This window comes from Agrilus planipennis, unplaced genomic scaffold (genome assembly GCF_000699045.2).
Source record: "Agrilus planipennis isolate EAB-ADULT unplaced genomic scaffold, Apla_2.0 scaffold139, whole genome shotgun sequence".
NCBI lineage: Eukaryota > Metazoa > Arthropoda > Insecta > Coleoptera > Buprestidae > Agrilus > Agrilus planipennis.
The window spans coordinates 489,073-508,394 of record NW_020438984.1 but is presented as its reverse complement, the minus strand read 5'-3'; the positions used below and the strand labels follow the sequence as shown (position 1 = coordinate 508,394).

General features: G+C 43.3%; 1 protein-coding gene across 2 annotated transcripts in view; it reads left to right on the top strand.

Annotated features, from left to right (window-relative positions):
* Positions 1-887, top strand: part of LOC108737512 (heterochromatin protein 1) — a 10,821-nt gene extending 9,934 nt beyond the window's left edge. For both annotated transcript variants that reach the window (XM_018470386.2, XM_018470385.2), the window contains one exon: positions 402-887. In XM_018470386.2, the coding sequence (XP_018325888.2) occupies positions 402-426 (25 nt within the window). In that variant the 3' untranslated portion in view covers positions 427-887. The remainder of the gene's footprint in view (positions 1-401) is intronic.
* Positions 888-19,322: the final 18,435 nt, after the last annotated feature.

Here is a 19,322-nt window from a genome sequence, read left to right as displayed (position 1 = left end):
CGTTAGGAGGCATCTCCAGTCGACGACGTACTTTAGGAATCAGGACAGCATCAGTTCAATATAATTACTGCTGTAACTCTGGGATGGTATTAGTGGGTCAACAAAGAAACGAAAACAAGAAAAATACGAATATTTAACAATCATAATTAGTGCGCTAGAGTGTAAGTACATCAAGATTATACGTTAAATTGATTTATGGATGTGTATTTTGTTTCTAATAACTTTTTTTAGATAAAAACATCTTACAAATTACTTTCAACTACCTACAATCTTTTGCAAACAAATGCAATAACAGTCAACCCCCCCTCAATCTACCACACTAAATGTGCTGTTGTAATATTATTTGCGATATTGATTTCATTTTTTGTTACTGCTCTACCATGTTCTTATTCAAATTTCAGGGTTCATTACCATGATGCGGAATAATATCGAGATTGAAATGGATTCATTTGGTATTTTAATTACAGATAGATCATATTTGTATTAGTAACATTAGGTTGTAATTATTTTCACTTTATGTTGTTGTGTCAATCATACGTCTAAAATAGTTGTCTTACATAATATCATTATTTTATATAATATATTCGTAAAAATGTGCATGAATAATTATTACGTTCTAGTTTTAACTAGTTCATAGTATGTTTATTTTATTCTATTTAGTAATAATTAAAAATTAAATTTTCCATTCAAAAATTTACTGTTTGTCTTCTATTTTTAGTAGTTGTTAAGTTGTGCTTATCCCAACGCTTAAAAAATACTTTTTTTTTCATTGGCTTGTGGCCATACTGTTTAACTATAGGAGGTTTACATAAAATTGTTAAAATATGGTACTTTAAGTATGTTACATCACTACTTCCCGAATAAAAATTACAATCATTTGCTGATAAGCTTTAGCGCTTCTGAAGACGCGCCCTGATTGAGTTTATTTTCTAATCCAAACTGCATAACAACTACATATAATACATACCTATGTTGCATTATGAAACACGAAATAAGTTTTCGATTTGAATTTCATTTTGTTTTGGTGCAGAGCTTATGTGGTGACCAAAAAATAGCGGCATTCCAAAACTTTAAATCTATTCTACATATTAAGCACAAAAAGTTAAATTTCGTCGGTTTTATGTGATTTCGTTATGTCTTCCGAGGTAAAAATTCCTCTTTGTAAAGGTAGAAATGTATCTTTTGTCGAATAGCTTTAAGAGAAACTTATAAATAGATCTCACGGGCAGGCATATGTGTTGAAGCTAATCTAAAATTCAACATTTTGTAATAAGGGTAAGTAAACAAGAAAACTAACCAACTAAACCTTTAACCGATTGTCATATTAGTACACTGATTTGGTTCGAAAGATAGAGGTTACCTCGAAAGTTTTCCGGGAGTTTTGAAAATCGGTAATTTTATAGATTTTGATGTGCTCTTTCCGAATTTCAACTTTGCACCTCGTATTTTCGTCGCTGGCGCCGCCATTTTGGAAAATGGCGTCTAAAAGCAGTGTTTTGACAATATCTCCTTTCCGACTTATTTTACGATAAAAACAGTTATATACAAAATGGAACTAGAGACAATTACCTGCAATTTATGTATCAACCTTTTTTTTCATAAAATCAATAGCGTACGAGCGTCGCAAAGAGTACTTCAACACTCATTTTGACCAAAAACTTTTGCACACCACCTTGAGGTAGAGTAAGCGGCTCTTTTTTTATCGTGGTATCCCCAATAGGCCTAATTTACATGCAATTCAATATCCTGAAATTTAGCGCATTTCCTTCGCTTCGCTGTTCTTGATGGATCAGGCGTTGCAAATTCATTGTCTGTAGTACCAATCGAAACGTCACAGATCGGAATTTCATCCACATCATCGACGATGGGATTATCAGTTTCATCGCAATCCTCTTCGTTTTCGATTTTATCATATGTTTCCTCAATAATAGTCTCTGTTTCTTCCTCTTTATCGCTATTTTGTAATAGAACTTGCGAGTTACCATAAGTATCGCTACAATTCGTGCATATAACAGAGTACTTTAACCCAGCCTTCCTGCATCCTCAAGCTTTCTGACATCCCTTTTTGTATTTGCAAGAAATACGTTTTAACAAGTTTTCTGGAGCTGAGAGCTCGAGTGTGGTGACAGGAATTAGCCCATTCTTGTTTTTTTTTTCATCTCCATTGCTCTGCATTTTGTTCATTCCCATACCACACTGTTGAACCTGGTGGGAGGTTCGGAACGAATGTTGTCGTGCGGCTGCTTCTGTTAGTGACGCAATATTAATTTTTTTTATATGCTGATGTGTAGTTGTTTAAAGACATATTTTTTTAATTTTCGAATTACTGTAGCTGTATAATTCAAGAAGGAAGCATTCTCTAGCTTTAAATCTGGAGTTTTTCGGAGCACATTCATAAATTTAATTTTTCCTTAATGAAATACTGCTGATGTTGTATCGCAGCCACTGAAGAAATGCAAGTTATATTGCAGTCTTAAAACAATGAAATCATTGTATACACAAATTGTCTATTAGATCAATGCAATCTATTGTTCTGATAAAATAAACATTTCCTGCAATATCAGCAGAACACGGTATATAAATACTCGTGTCCAAACTTACTTTTTCATTTATACAAGTGTATTGGTCCTCGAGACATCTCATTTGTGAATCACTTTTCAAATTTTGTTTAAATAAAGTTTTCCTGTTTTTAAAAACGGATTTTTATTTTAAACAAAAATAACTGGTGCTGCGAACAGGATCGGTAACGGCGTTTTTATAGTGGTTTCATCTCGAAGAAGTGTTGAAAACATCGCGAAAGTTTTGTTTCGATTTTACCTATTCGAAATACCTGTGGAAGAAATTCTATCTTGAGGAGACTTTCAGTGGAAAGGAACATCCTCAGTAACCTCTGGTGGAAAGGAAATGCATCGTGCCATCACCTTTCTTTACCTAAGCTTGTGAGTACCTTTTGATTATTCCTTTATTTTTTGCTTGTATGTCTCTTTCCGAATCTGTTTCCTACATCGAGAACGGTATTCGACGTCAAATTTTTTTTTCACCTAAAATTCAAGTCAAACTCAAACCCCCAATTTTAAATCTCTCAAACGAAATGACCCAGGCAAACCCTGCGTCTTTCGCTTTCACGTTTGCTGACTCACAATGTCAAAAATGTACGGTCCCCTAATTTTCTGGTTACGAACTTTTATAAACAAGGCAGAACATTATTAATCTTGTAAAGAATATTTAGAATATTGTAAGAAGAACTACAACTGTCATCACTGTCATGAAAAAGGGCACTTCGCAAAAGAATGTCCAAAGAAGCAAGAAGAAGAGAAACGCAAAGTAAAATCATTCATATCTGTAGCATTATCATCGTCGTTGCTTGAAAAATTGTCAGATAAATGTAAGGTCTGGATACAAGATAGTGGGTCTACACATCATCTAACGGGGAATCAACAGTGGCTGATAAATGTAAGACAGTTAGGTAATCCTTTACTAGTTGAGATTGGAGACTCAACTAAATTGCAAGGTACGACTCTTGGAGATGTGCAGTTATTGGAATATGATCGTGAAGAGTGGTATCAAACTAGAGAGATGTTCTGCTTGTTAAAAAACTTGCATTCAATTTATTTTCTGTTCCAATGGCTCTGGATAAAGGCTATAGTCAACAGGCGACAGCTGTGAAATCATTGATTATGGAAAGAGGAAGAGTTGTCCTAGTTGCCAAAAGAAGTGAAGGATTGTTCATAATGATGTTTCGAAGAAAAATAATATTGGCTTTATTGATGATTGGGAAGATTATATCTGTCCAGGCTGTGCATATGGAAAACAGCATGGAGTTTTTCACCTAATAAATCGTACAGTGTCTAAAGCATGTCTAGATAAAGTACATGTTGATCTGGGGGAGATAAATGTAAGATCGCTGGGTGGTGCAAATTATTTCTTATTTAAGGATGACTACAGTCATTATCGTATGGTCTACTTCTTAAAGCATAAGTCGAAGGCAGTTAGAAAACTTGATGTATATTTAATTTATTTTAGTTGAAAATCAACTGGGTCGAAGAGTAAAGGTATGATGTCAGATAATGGAAAAGAAATAAATAATGTAAGAAGTAGGAACATACTTGAAGAACTCGGAATTTTTCATGAAAGATCAGCAGCATATATACCTCAACAAAATAGCAGGATTGGAAGAGAGATGCGCACAATGGTTGAGGCTGCAAGGGCAGAAATTCATGCAAAGGATCTACCACCGGTTGTGGGCTGAGGCACTAAGTTACATAGTATTCACTATAAATTAGACAGGAAGTAGCTCTGTATAAGGCAAGACACCTGTAGAATTATGGTTTGGTCGTTAAGTTAGTCTGAAGTCTATGAAGGGTTTTGAATGTGAATGCTTTGTTTTAATACCAGATCACCTACGTCAAAAGCTTGACAAAAAGAGCAAGAAAGGAATCTTTCTAGGAGATATATCAGTAAAAGATGCGCTGAATGATATCAACTGGAGAAAAGCAATACAAAACGAAATCGAGGCATTAAAACAGATGGAAGTCTGGGAATTGGCAAATTTACTAGAAGGTCGAAAACATCTCTCATGCAGACGGGTCTTACGTGAGAAAAATGACGGAAGTTTGAAAGCAAGTCTGGTTGCTCGAGGGTATGAGGAATTGATCAAGAAACCTTTCCTCCTGTGATCAGGTATATTAATATATACACTTTTGATGTAAACACAGCCTTTCTAAATGGAATATTGTCTGAACGAATACACATGAGACAATCAGAGGGATTTGATGATATTCCGGCAGAGTTTGTTTCCTAAAGAAAAGTCTGTATGGATTGAAACAGGCTCCAAAAGATTGGCATGCAACATTTACAAAAATCTTAAAGAGGTTAGGTTTCAAAGATACAGATGATAATCCGTGCATATTCTACAAACGAGACAAGTCTATAAAAATTGGTATATTTGTAGATGATGGCATAGTGATTGGTCCAGATAAAGAGATTATTCAGCAAGTTTTAATTGATCTGGCAAAGAATTTTGACATGAAATCGTCAAAACCTAAAAACGGAAAAGTGCTCTATTTAGGCATGGAAATCCATCAAAAGAAAACTGGTATTTTGATCACACAAGAGAAATGCATACATAAAATGTTAAACCGATTTGGGTTTGAAGAGACAAGACCAGATATTAGCTTTGCTGTTAATTATCTCAGCAGACAAGTCAGTAAAGCATAAGTTAGTCATTGGAAGATGATAGAACGTATTTTTCGTTATATTAAAGGAACAACGAATTTTGGATTTTTTCTTGGTGAAGCAGATAAACTGAAGGCATATACTGATGCAAATTATGGTGGTACAGAACCAGACATGAAATCTACCAGTGGAATTCTAGTGACATGGTGGTCCAATAGTGTGGATGGCACAGAAACAACTGTGGTGCCTCGGCCGGCAGTGTCAGGCTCGGACTCTGCGTCCGTGGACGACGACGAAGACGAAGAAAGGAACGGTGTCCGTCTTCGACGTTTTGTTCGACGGCTATTTGCTTGAGTAAATCCGTCGGCAGAGGTAGCAGCAGCTGTATTTGATGGTACAGCTACTTGGGAGGGCGAGGAAATTGTGGCGGTGTTGGGCCCCTTGTCCTCTGACATGGGCGTGGCCTTATTGTCAGCGTGCTGACGGATATACTTTTCTAGAACGGTCATGTTCTGTGTTAGTTCGTCGAATAGGGCTATGGCGTCGACGAGGGAGAGACCCTCCAAGGGTGCAGGACCCTTGGGGAGCGCCATTTCCGAAATGGCAAGCGTCTGAAGGGAAAAAACGCTTTCGGTGGGCGTGGCTTCGGTTGTACGGAAAAACGACGGTTTTGTGTTAGTAACAGGTTAAGGGAACGACGAAGTACAAGGGGACGTTGCGTACTCGGTCCCCAAGACTATTAGTTAAAATTAATTAAATTGTTAAACTTACCTAAGAACGGCTGGGCAAAGTGTAGAAATCACTTTTACTAGTACGTGCGAGCTCGGATGGTATAGGCTCGTGTGATGATAACGGGCGTGGTCTCGTAGAGTCGCTGGTGTCGTCTAAAAGCACGGACTGGCTAGAGAACGAAAGTATCGGCTATCGAGCGTGGTGATGCTACCGCGAGTGCTGGTAGACTATGACTTTCTGGTGGAAAGCTGGGGATTAAGGATAGGGTTGAGATGGGAAATGGGTTATGAGTGTGGGCAGAAGGGAGTGTTGGGGAGGAGACCGAAGTAGGTGGTCCATCTCTGATGTACTGGATGGACACTCGCGCTAAAAAGCGATACTAGGGAGCAAGAAGTGAGCGAACGGGAGCGGCTCATTGTAGAAGGTGACAGGGCCTTTGGAAACGGTCGTTGGGTTTCGGTGGGAAGTTGGAGAGTGTCGAGATGGTCGGGTTGGCGTGGCCTGACACTGTGGCCCGGAGATTTGCCGCAAATGTGATTGCAGCCTCAGGGAGAGAAGGTAAACCGGTTTCGGTCAGAATTTGTGTGTTTCTGACGAACCAGGGGTAGTCTAATGTGGAGCGAAGAATCCGCATGTAAGTGCCTTGCAAGGGTTTCAGGCGGTGGGGAAGGGCACAGCCCCAAACGGGAATAGCATAGGAGCAAATGCTCTTAATAATTGCGTTAAACGCACGGATTTTGGTCTGTTGGGAGATGGTCCTATTTCGAAAGAAAGGTTTGAGTGCGATGAATGCACCCATAGCCTTGTTACGGGTCGCCGTAATGTGATGCCGCCAGTTTAAGGATCTGTCGAAGACGACGCCTAAGTACTTGACGGAGCTGCTCCATTTGATAGGGCGGTTGTTACGATGATGGAGGTTTTCGGAGACTACGAGTAAAGAAGATTGCTTCCGATTTGGTCTCGTTAATGGAGAGTCTCCATTTCCGATACCAGTTTAGGAGCCGGGGCAGAAACCTATTGATTCTCGCAGTGCATTGGAGAATGGTGCTGGAATAGTTTATGATGGCAATGTCGTCAGCGTACAGAGCAGTCATAATGGAAGTGTGGGAGGGCATGTCCGCGCAAAAGAGGTTAAACAGAATAGGAGAAAGTTTGGAGCCTTGTGGGACGCCGGCTGTGACGGGTTTACTGACAGAGAGAGCAGAGCCAACGCGGACTCGAAGGCTTCTGTCTGTGAGAAAGGACCTGATTATCCCGACTAGTGTGGGATGTTGAGGGCGATGAGTTTAGAGATAAGGCCTTCGTGCCAGACTCGGTCCAAGGCTTGTTGGACGCGAGAAGTAGCATTGAAGTGTGACGCCGCTTGTTGAGGTTATCGGATATGTGTTCTGTAACACGAAGAAGTTGGTGTCCGGTGCCGTGTTGCCTGCGGAAACCGTGTTGGAAGTCGGGGAGAAGGTTGTTTTGCTCCACGTGGTCTGAGAGCCGATCGAGAAGGATGGATTCAACTACTTTGCTCAACGAACTGAGCAGGCTGATGGGCCTGTAGCTTGAGGGAGAGCTGAGAGGCTTCCCTTTTTTGGGGAGACAGATGACAGTGGCTTCTTTCCATACCAAAGGGAAGTGGTGGAGCCGCATGATAGCGTTTGTGATATTGCACAGTGCGGTGATGTGCTTTGGTGGCAGGACTTTGAGGACTCCGTTGGGAATTCCGTCAGCGCCAGGGGCTTTTCTCTTTTTCAGAGAACGAATGGTAAGAAAGATCTCACGGGGTGTACAGTGTCTGAATTCGGAATTTATGGGAACGAAGTTTTGGGAGATGACTTTGGTACGCTCGTGAAAGTTGGCAAGGTCCACTGGACTAGGTAGTGGAGAGCACTGGAGGCATAAAGAGTCTGCGAAGATTGCAGCTTTTTCTTCGTCTGAAGAGTAAGTGGATCCGTTCTGTTTTAGTGGCGGAAGATGGGGAGCTCTATTACGAAGGGAACGGATCACTTTCCAAGTGCTTCGGGGATGAGTTTCTGCCTGAGCGATATAGTCGTTGAAGGATGCGCTGCGGAATTCGGTGAGACGAGTTCTAAGTTCTCGCTGGAGGGCGTTTACTACTGTACGCTGTGCTGGGTCGCGGTGTTTATTCCACAGACGTCGGGCTTTGTTTTTCCTCTTAAGGAGGTCAACAATGTCTGCGGGGAGAGCATCGCCTGGGGTGGTGGCTGGGCGGGAGGTCGTGGAGCGCTCGACGGCGCTGGTAATCTCTTTTGAAAGGAGATTTACCGCTTCATCGAGTTCCTCTATTGTGCGAATTTGAGAGCACTTAAAAGAAGATGACTCAAGGGTGTAGCGCAGATGTAGCCAGTCTAACGAGGATGTTAGCTTTGGGAGGTTGTAAGTTGGGCGGCCGATTTCTATTTGAACAGGAAGATGATCTGAGCTTAGATCATCAAGAACTATAGGGTCGGAGGAGAGGTTAACGTTCCTTGTGAGGAAAACGTCTAGAATATCTGGAAGCGTGTTGTGACGATCCGGGAAGTGTGTTGGATCTGGTGGGGATTCGATTGTGAAATCGAAGTCAAGAGAGTCGGCAAGAAGGGAAATGCCTTTTCTATTACTGTATCGGCAGCCCCAAGAGACGTGCTTGGCATTGAGATCGCCTGCGACGATAGTCGAGACGTTTGGTGGGAGTAGAAGTGGGAGGTTTGAAAGATCCTCTTCGTCTGGTGGGGAGTATAGTGAGATGATTCTGACAGGGCCGGAAGTTGAAGTGATTTCAATGCCAACTGCTTCTAGAGAATCGGTAGCCAAAGAGATGGGCTTGTGTTTGATAGAATTCCTAACGAGGATGGCTACGCCGCCGCCGCCGGAGTTTTCACGATCCTTTCTGTAGGCTGTGAAGTTTGGGACAAAAAGCTTGAGTTTATGGGATAAAAAAGTTTCGGTGATGCATGCAACACCGATCGACTTTTCCTCGAGGAAGTGCTCGAGTTCAGTCACTTTACCTCTAATGCCATGGGCATTCCAGGTAACTAATCGAAGGTTATTTGTGTCGGTTGTGTTAGACATTGGTGGGTGGTTGGAGGACGGCGACTAAACTGGCTACCATTGTCTGAACGATGGCCTGAATTTTGTCCTGAAGGGACGGAGTTGCACCTGATGTTGCAGCGGTGCTTGGGGTCGGGTTGGGCTTGCGGGTGGGGGGTGGCGGGGCTGCTCTTACGGCCCTTGCGTAAGACATTTGGGAAGATGTCTTAGCGGGAGTGACGGGTGAGCGGGCGGTTGTTTGGGCTACCTTTGGAGCAGCTGGGATGGTGGTGGCCTTTTTTCGGGCGTCGGCTTTGCGCGGAACCTTGGGGCAGCCGCGGTAGGTAGCGCGGTGACTGCCTTTGCAGTTCGCGCAGGAAGGAGTGGCGTCTTTCCTGTCTTTCGCCTTGCATTCAGCGGAGACGTGGTTTCGGCCGCAGAAAGAACAGACCCAGGCTGCGCGGCAGTAATTGGCCGTGTGGAAAAACTTTTGACAACGGCGGCATTGGGGAACGTCTTTATTGACTCTTTTGGGCTCAACCTTGATATTGAGCCCGCAGATTTTGCCAAGCTCGAAGATTGTCTTGGACTTTTTGTCCGTCCTGTCAAGCCGAACGGACACTAGTGGCCATACTTTGCCACCGTTGGTCATGCGGTGTATACCGCGGATAGCGAAGCCCTTGTTGGTTAGTTCGGACTGTATATCGTCCGTGGAAATCGATTCGCAGACTCCGCGAAGGACGACGTGAAGGTCCCTGTCCTGGCGGAGCTGGTTAGTAGAGAATTCGACGTTTGATTCGTCGAGGAGAGAGGTAAGGCGGCGAAAGTCCTCCACAGAGTTGGGATAAACTCTGATGGAGTCGCTGGTGTTGACTGCCCGACGGGCCGAGATATCGTGGCTTTCCATGCCACGGAGAATTTTAGGCCAAATGGACTTTTGGCGGATGGATATTGGGGGAGGAGCTGTGGTGCCTTGGCCGGCAGTGTCAGGCTCGGACTCAGCGTCCGTGGACGACGACGAAGACGAAGAAAGGAACGGTGTCCGTCTTCGACGTTTTGTTCGACGGCTACTGGCTTGAGTAAAGCCGTCGGCAGAGGTAGCAGAAGTTGTCTTTGACGAGGCAACTGTCTGTGAGGACGGGGCGGTGATAATAGCGGAGGTGCTAGGTGCGATGTCTTCTGACTTGGGAGTGGGCGTGGCGTTGTCAGCATGCTGACGGATGAAATTACCTAACAGGGTTAGGTTATCCTTCATCTCGCCGAACAAGACGATGGCGTCGGCGAGGGAGAGACCCTCCAAGAGTGCAGGACCCTTGGGGAGAGCCATTTCCGAAATGGCAGGCGATAAAAACGAAAAACGCTTTTCGGTGGGCGTGGTTCGGTTGTACGGGAATACGAAATTGTTAGTATAATGGGTTAAGGGAACGTAGAAGTTGCGTACTCGGTCCCCAAGACTGTTGGTTAGTTAGAATTAATTAAAAACGTTAAACTGCGCTGCGCGCTCTCATTGGTTCGCACGATCGTCGCGCTGTTACTATACATACTGGTGGTGGTGAACGCTCTAGTCTCGGAAGGTGCAAAGGCGGCGGCGGTAACAAGCGCCGCCGACAACAGCCTTTCCTGTCGTCATCCGAGTCATCTTCCTCCTCGGACTTAGAACCAAATCTAAGCCAAAAATCTCCACCGCCAATCGTCATACGACAAAAGTCCCTTTGGCCGAAAATTCTTCGTGCCATGGACAATCACGGCATCGCCGTCCGTAGGTCCATCAATACCTAAGACTCAATTCGAGTCTATCCCAGCTCCATCGACGATTTTCGTCGTCTATCCTCTTTCCTGGACGAATCCTAAGTCCAATTTTCGACAAACCAACTACAGCAAGACCGTGGCCTTCACGTAGTTATCCGTGGTGTCCGCGAAGACATCCCAACAGAGGACATCGAGTCCGAAATAAGCCACAAAGGCTTTATTATCAAAGGCATACATCGTATGTCTAAAGGTAATAAAATCTGGCCCCTTGTCTCCGTCCGTCTTGATAAGACCGCCTCAAATTCCAAGGCAATTTTCGACCTTGGTAAACTCTGTGGCCTCAACATCAAAGTTGAGCCAAAAAAAGCTACAAAGGATGTTCCTCAATGCCGCCGCTGTATGAAGTTTTTCCATACAGCCAACTATTGCCACGCAGCCTGAGTTTGTGCATTTTGCGGCCCCAACCACATCACTGCCGAGTGCAAATTCAAGGACAAGAAGGATGCTATTCCCACTTGTGCCAATTGCAAAGGGAACCACCGCGCCACCTACCGCGGCTGCCCCAGGGTTCCCAAAAAGACCTCCCCCTAACCCCCCAAGAAAATCGTCACTCCCGTTGCTTCTCAAGGCACAAAAACTACCGTCCATCCTTCGGCTACCACTTTGGTAGCTTCCTCCCAAATGTCCTACGCCAAGGCAGCAAGAACCGCCCCCTCCCCCCGCCCAGAAACGCAATACAAGCACTCCACCAGCTGTAGTTGCAATCCCAAGTTTGAAAAAAGACTTCAAGTGATTGTTCAAACCATGGTCGCCAGCATTGTCGTCGCCTTACAACAAACCACCAATGTCTAACACCGCCAAGTCAGACTACTTTCGTGTAGTTACCTGGAATGCCCAAAGCATTAGAGGTAAATTGACTGAACTCGAACACTTCCTCGAGGATAAGTCAATCGGTGTTGCTTGCATTACCGAAACTCACCTGTCCGAAAAAACCAAACTTTTCGTCCCGAACTTCTCATCCTACAGAAGTGACCGTGAAAACCGTAGTGCCGGCGGTGTCGCCATTCTAGTTAGGAATTCATTAAAACACAGGCCTATCTCTTTGGTCACAAACTCATTAGAAACAGTAGGCATCGAAGTTTCACTAACTTCCGGCACTCTTAGGATTATTTCTCTCTACTCCCCCCTTCGGACAGAGACCTTTCTGATCTCCCCCTTCTACTCCCCCCAGGCGCCCCTACCATCGTTGCAGACGACTTCAACGCTAAACACGTCTCTTGGGGCTGTCGACAAACAAATAATAAATGCAACTCCCTTCTAGCCAAAATTCTTCAATTCAACCTCACAGTTGAAGCACCATCTGACCCCACATTCCTTCCTGCCCCCCACCATCAATCCCCTGACATTCTTGACATTTTCGTCACGAAGAATGTCACACTTACCGCCGATCCTATCGTCATAGACGCATTATGCTCGGACCACCTTCCAGCCCTTATTGAAGTTGGCCGCCCAATACTCAACCCACCAAATCCAACCACGTCACTAGATTGGTTGCACCTTCGTTACACCCTTGAAAAATCTTCATTTAAGTGCTCTCCGATTCGCATAATAGCGGAACTTGACGAAGCTGTGAATCTCCTGTCAAACGAGATTACCAGCGCAGTCGATGCTCTCCACTACCTCCCGCCCAACGCCCACCAAAGACAACCCTCCCAGCAGACATCCTTAACCTCCTTAAGAGGAAAAACAAGGCTCGACGTCTGTGGAATAAACACCGCGTCCCCGCCCAGCGTGCAGAGGTAAACGCCCTTCAACGAGAACTAAAAACTCGTCTCACCGAATTCCGCAGCGCATCCTTCGACGACTATATTGATCAGGCAGAAAAACACGCACGAAGCACCTGGAAAGTGATTCGTTCCCTTCGTAACAGAGCTCCCCTACTTCCGCCTCTTAAACAGAATGGTTCCATCTATTCCTCAGACGAAGAAAAAGCTGCAATCTTCGCAGACTCTTTGTGTCTCCAGTGCTCCCCACTACTAAGCCCAGTGGATCTTGCCGACTTTCACGAGCGTACCAAAGTCGTCTCCCAGAATTTTGTTCCCCTGAATTCCGACTTCAAACACACGTCCCCACGAGAAATCTTTCTCATTATCCGTTCTCTAAAAAAGAGAAAAGCCCCTGGCGCTGACGGAATTGCTAACGGTGTCCTTAAAGTCCTGCCACCAAAGCACATAACCGCACTGTGCAACATCACAAACGCCGTCATGCGGCTCCACCATTTTCCTTTGGTCTGGAAAGAAGCCACTGTCATCTGTCTCCCCAAAAAAGGGAAGCCGCTCAGCTTTCCCTCAAGCTACAGGCCCATCAGCCTGCTCGGTTAAGCAAAGTAGTAGAATCCGTCCTTCTCGTTCGGCTCTTAGACCAAGTGGAGTAAAACAACCTTCTCCCTGATTTTCAACAAGGTTTCCGCAGGCAAAACGGCACCGGATACCAACTTCTTCGTGTTACCGAACACATCTCCGACAACCTCAACAAGCGGCGTCACACTTCCTTGCTTCTTCTTGACGTCCAACAAGCCTTCGACCGAGTCTGGCACGAAGGTCTTATTTCCAAACTCATCGCCCTTAACATCCCACACTTCCTAGTTGGGGTTATCAGGTCCTTCCTCACAGACAGAAGCCTTCGGGTCCGCGTTGGCTCTGCTCTTTCTGCCAGCAAACCCGTCTCAGCTGGTGTCCCACAAGGCTCCAAACTATCCCCTATTCTGTTTTGCGCTGACATGCCCTCCAACACTTCAATTCTGACCGCCTTGTACGCTGACGACATTGCTATCATAAACTCTTCAAGTACCATTCTCCAATGCACAGCAAGAATCAATAGGTTTCTACCCCGGCTCCTAAACTGGTATCGGAAATGGAAACTTTCCATTAACGAGACCAAATCGGAGACAATCTTCTTTTCCCGTAGGCTCCGAAAACCTCCCTCCATCAATGTCAACAACCGCCCCATCAAATGGAGCACCTCTGTCACGTACCTAGGTGTCGTTTTAGACAGATGCCTAAACTGGCGGCCCCACATTAAAGCGACACGTTATTAGGCTCTGGGTGCATTCATCGCACTTAAACCTTTCTCACCATCTCCCAACAGACCATAATCCGTGTGTTTAACACAATTATCAGGAGCATTTGCTCCTATGCCATTCCCGTCTGGGGCTGCACCCTTTCCCATCGCCTAATGCAAGGTACATACATGCGGATTCTTCGCTCCGCACTCAAATACCCGTGGTTCGTCAGAAACACCCAAATTATGATTGAAACCGGTTTACCTTCTCTCCATGAGGCTGCAATCACATTCGCGGCAAATCTCCGGGCCTCAGTGTCAGGCCACCCAAACTCCACCATCTCGTAACTCTCCAACTTCGCACCGAAACCCAACGACCGTTTCCGAAGGCCCTGTCACGTTCTACAGTGAGCCGCCCTTTTCCGCTGAAATCTACTAGTTTCGCTTTTTAGCGCGAGTGTCCACCCACCACCACAGAGGTGGACCACCTACTTCCGTTTCCACCCCAATACTCCCGTCCACCAACACTCTTAGCCGATTTCCCATCTCAACCCTATCCCTAATCCCCAGATTTCCACTATTCTCCCGGGGATGAACAATACACATTCTCGCATTACAAGAAACACTATCTACACGTAAACAACGGCAATACAGCACAGTACAACATCTACCGAAACGACAAACTACTCCACAGAAAAGGGACGGCGCTAATCATACACAATTCCATTGCGTCTAGCCGATTTTTCCTACCACTTCAATTCCAAGAGCTCGACTGCTGCGAAGCTACGCTGCACCTTCACTCCGGGGATATTATTATCTTTTCGTTTTATAACAAACCTTCTACCAGGTTACCAGTCGAGTTCTTATCCTACGTACCAACCATTCCCAGAGCCATAGCTCTAGGAGATTTTAACGCGCGACACACTACATTCGGAGACACCAGTACAAACGCCAACGGTCGAATACTCGCAAACGCGCTTCTCACATACAATTTATTCCGCATAAGAAACACAAATTTCACCTTTTTAAGCCATCAAGGCTCGTCCATTCCATATCACATACTCTGTACGGACAGAGTCGCGCCACTTTTTTCCGACGAATGTGGAATAGGTACTCCAATAACCAGCGACCACATACCACTATCCGCCACACTTAATATCCGATCATGTAAAATTACACCTAACTCGTTTAAAGAAATACGCGACTACAAAAACATTAATTTCGACAACCTTCGCGAACACATCAGCAACTCCAACCTCCTCCCACCAACAGTAAACACTCAGGAAGAAATCGACACCGCGATAGAAACGTACAACACTTGTGTACAAAACGCGATACACGAAACTGCGCCAATCAAAGTAATCTGTATAGGCCGAAAGCCTCTCCCGCGTGAGATAATTGAATTAATTAAAAGAAAACGCGCATTATATAGGCAATTTACGAGAATCCGCGATCCACTCGTTAAAACAGAATGGAACAGATTAAACGCGTTAGTTCGACTCAAAACAAATAAACATCAGGAAAAACGATGGCACGAAACCTGTTCTAAACATAATTTTCACGACGGCTCCAAATTTTGGAATAAATTCAAAACAATCACCGGCCAAAAACAACCTACAACTCGAACAATGGCTCAGTAAATGGCGTATAAAACCTAACCCAAACAAAACCCAACTCATTCTATTCAGACATCCTAATCTCGTCACCAAAAAATCCTTTTCAACGCGTGACATAAATGTTACACTACTTAACACCCGACTAACACTGAAAACAGAAATAAAATACTTAGGAATCACACTAAAACACACACAATGAACCCACACACAGACATCACAAACACACTGGATAGAGTACGAAAACGCGCTAACTTAATCTCTCTAATAAAAGGTCGAATAAAGACGTGTGATACAAAAACACTTCTCCACACATACAAAACATTTGTAAGACCCCTTATAGATTATCGCGCAGTATCACTAACCACAGCGACACCGTCGCACACCCACAAAATACTTACAACTGAGAGGTGTATTTTACGTAAAATCGCGAGAATAAATAGATTCTTTCCTTCCGAAAACATCACACCAATCCCCACACGCATAAACACACTAGGTACAAACAAACTTCACTAAAAGAGCCATCGAAAACACCAACCTCATCACAACAAAAACCCTATCCCACATACCCCGAAAGATCACACAAAAACCAAAAAACAAAATCCCCTTTCCTCCTGCTAAATTATTGACAACCATCCCCGACCTCCCTGACGAATACCTCAATTACCTGGATAACCTTCCAACTCCTTAAAATAACCCCCCCCCCACACACATACACAAACGCATTCTTAAAAAACAATCACATAAATCTATAAACAACAATTGGCTGAAGAGGATCTTAATTGATCCTATAACGGCCTGAGGTAGAGGGGTTTTAGTCGGTAGGTCCGAGGACACCTTCCTCAGGAATCCGACACTACCCAGTCGTGCGGACGGCTGGGTGTCTTTTGAAGATTTCCACTCTTCCACGAAAACAAAAAAAAAAGCTCCGCCCAGTCGCTGTGGAGATATAATGTACGTTTACGTTGTCAACGCAGCACTACCACTGAGGATGTCAGCCGCAGTAGCTGACGAAACGTCTGGACAGAATAGTTCACTTAGACCACGGCCCTATAGCCCGAATCTTTATTTTACTATAATTGAATTAATTTAAAAAATCATCGCTTAACATTCCACATTTAAACACTTTTGAAAAGGTTCAATCTGCCATTTTTGAGTTTATATGGGAGTTATATAACACCAAAAGTAAAAATTAATAAAATTTGGACATGGTCTAATTTTAAAGACTTTATTACCCTAGGTATTAGAAAGAAAAAACCTTAAATTTGTTGTTCAAATACTTAACAGTAACATATACAATGCTTTGCTGCAGATGGGTAAATAACTCAAAAAATTTGAAGATACTGCCCTATTTATATATATTATACTTACCTGGTGGAAAAATGTTAACATCAAGAAAATATTGTAGTTGGTGTGATTCTTTCCGATCTGTGGTGACTAACCAGTTGAACTAAGCGACTTAACTATGTGTAAAATTTACCTAAGAAACGCAAGGATAACACTTTATGCCTTGTAATTAGTAATTTTAATATTATTGATAGGTTTTCTAGCTTAGTAATGGTAAATAGAGTAGGTTGTAGTTGCCTTAGATTAATTTTTAATTGTCGATCTAAAAAGGCCCACTACTAGCAACAGAACTAGACGTTCGAATTAAGGTATTTGCTAAAATTGTGCAAATGGATGTTTTCCTAGATGATCTAAAATCATTGAAAAAATCGGTAAATTCTAAAAGCAAATTACTTAGTTAAATCCACTTCTTGATGAGGATGGTTTAATTAACATAGATAATATAATTTATCTTTCGAATATCAGTTAAAATACCCAATTGTACTGTCAACAAAACACAATTCCACTACATTAGTTTTTAGGCATGAACATATAAGGTTATTTCATTGCATTACTTGTGCGAAAATAAGCCCAAAATGAATAAAACTTCAAATGGAAGATTTAGCCAAATTACGCCTAGAACCATCTTCACCGTTTTATAATTGTGGCAGTGATTATGCAGACTTTCTCAATTAAAGGTAGACATACTGGAGGAACTAAATTAATAGTGTTATGTTTGTATTTTCATGTGTTTTTCTACTAAAGCCGTTCATTTAGGATTAGCAACAAGTCTAAACACAGACGCATTTTTAGCTACTTTTAAACGATTTATAATTTACTAGCGATCGCCTAGACTTCGCACGGGTAATAATTGTTATTTTCCTCACTAGAAAGCTCCGATAAACCCGTGCTATCGCTGCTAATTATAAAGTGCTATAGGTACCGTCGCAACCGCTATGCCCCTGCATTTTAAATCTGTAGTATCTTCGAAAATATTCATTTAAATTACATGCTGTAAAGGGCCATATTGATGTAAATTAAATGCACAATATATTTATTAAGGTATTAATTGGATAAGGATTAATGGTGTATTGCTTAAAATCACTTGTAAGTAAGCCATTATTTCTCGTAAAAAGTAAAGGCTAAAAACTGGTTATTGTGCGTTATCCGTAAGAGATAGATATATACCATCCCGGACTTTTTTGTAAACCTTTTTAAGGTGTACATTACTGTAGTACATTATTTTGATCTATCTCGTAGGGTTCAGCCTGCGTTTGCAATGTAAGCGCAAAAAATGAGTTTATTTACGACATTACATTAGAAACCTCTAAACTTCAGTGTTCCTCTACTATATTATGCATGTATTATACATATAAACCTTCCTCTTGAATCATTCTATCTATTACAAAAACTGCATTAAAATTCCTTGACTAAAGAGCTAAACATACATAGGAACAGATAGCGGGAAGCGACTTTGTTTTATACTATGTAGTGGGCGGCCCTAGAATATTTACTCAAATAATTTAACTACTTTCACTGGCAAACGAATGGTTTAATTGGTTTAGTGCAGGCTTTCACGGTCGGCGTTAATTCCATGTTGAGTTTTTTGGGCTGATGGGCCGTGGTCTTTTTGGATTAATTTCTGACTTTTCGTCCACAACTACGGTGGGCATTCTCAAAGGCGGTATGGTAGTCGGCATAGAAATCGCTGCGGTGGATCTGCTATGAATGCGTGCGCCGATTTATTTTGTTTAGTTTTTCCTCGAGGAGGGGAAATCATCAAAAGACACCCCCTGAAGGGGGTAGTGTCGGATTCGCTGAAGCGCCTACTTACTAAAAGTCCTCCTCGAGTAGCGAGATCAACCCAAAATTTGCGACTACCAAGAGATTTCTTGAGTAGGTTGGGGAGGAGAAGATGTAAGAGTAAAGAGGGGAGTGTTTTTTGGGGGGAATGGTGTTCCATAATAACGAGTAGGGTGGGTACTCGCGTTAAAAAGCGAAACTAGAATTGAGCAAAGGTGAGCAGCTTAGAAAAAAAGGCGGCTTTAGGGGCGAAGTCGAAAGTGTCGAGATATACGGGTTTGGGTGAACTGACACAGGCCCTGAGATTTGCTGCAAATTTGGTTGCAACCTCGAGGAGAGAAATTAGATCAGTTTCTTTCAGAATTTGGGTACTTCTGATGAACCATTGGTGGAGCAAAGAATCCGTATGTAAGTGCCTTTTGATGGGGATGGCATAGGTGTAAACGCTTCTGATAATTGCGTTCTATGCATGGATTTTTGTTTGATGTGAGAAGGAGCTGTTTTGGGAGTAGAGTTTGAGGAAGATAAAGGCGGGCAGGGTCTTGGCACCGGTGGCAAGGATGTGTTTCGTCATATCAGTGTTCTGTCGAGACGACGTCGAGGTTAGTAACGGAGTCGCACCATTTGATGCGGTGGTTATTAACGGTGTGCGGGTTTACGGTGTCTTTTCCACCGACGGCTGGTTTTGTTTTTCCTCTTGACGATGGCAAGAGTGTCTACGGGGAGGTGTTTCTCTGGAGAGGACGAAGGGCGGGAAGTCGTAGAGAGCTCGATGGCACTCGTAATCTTATTTAAAAGGAGATTGACAGCTTTGTCGAGTTCCGCTTTTGTGTGAATTAAAGCGCA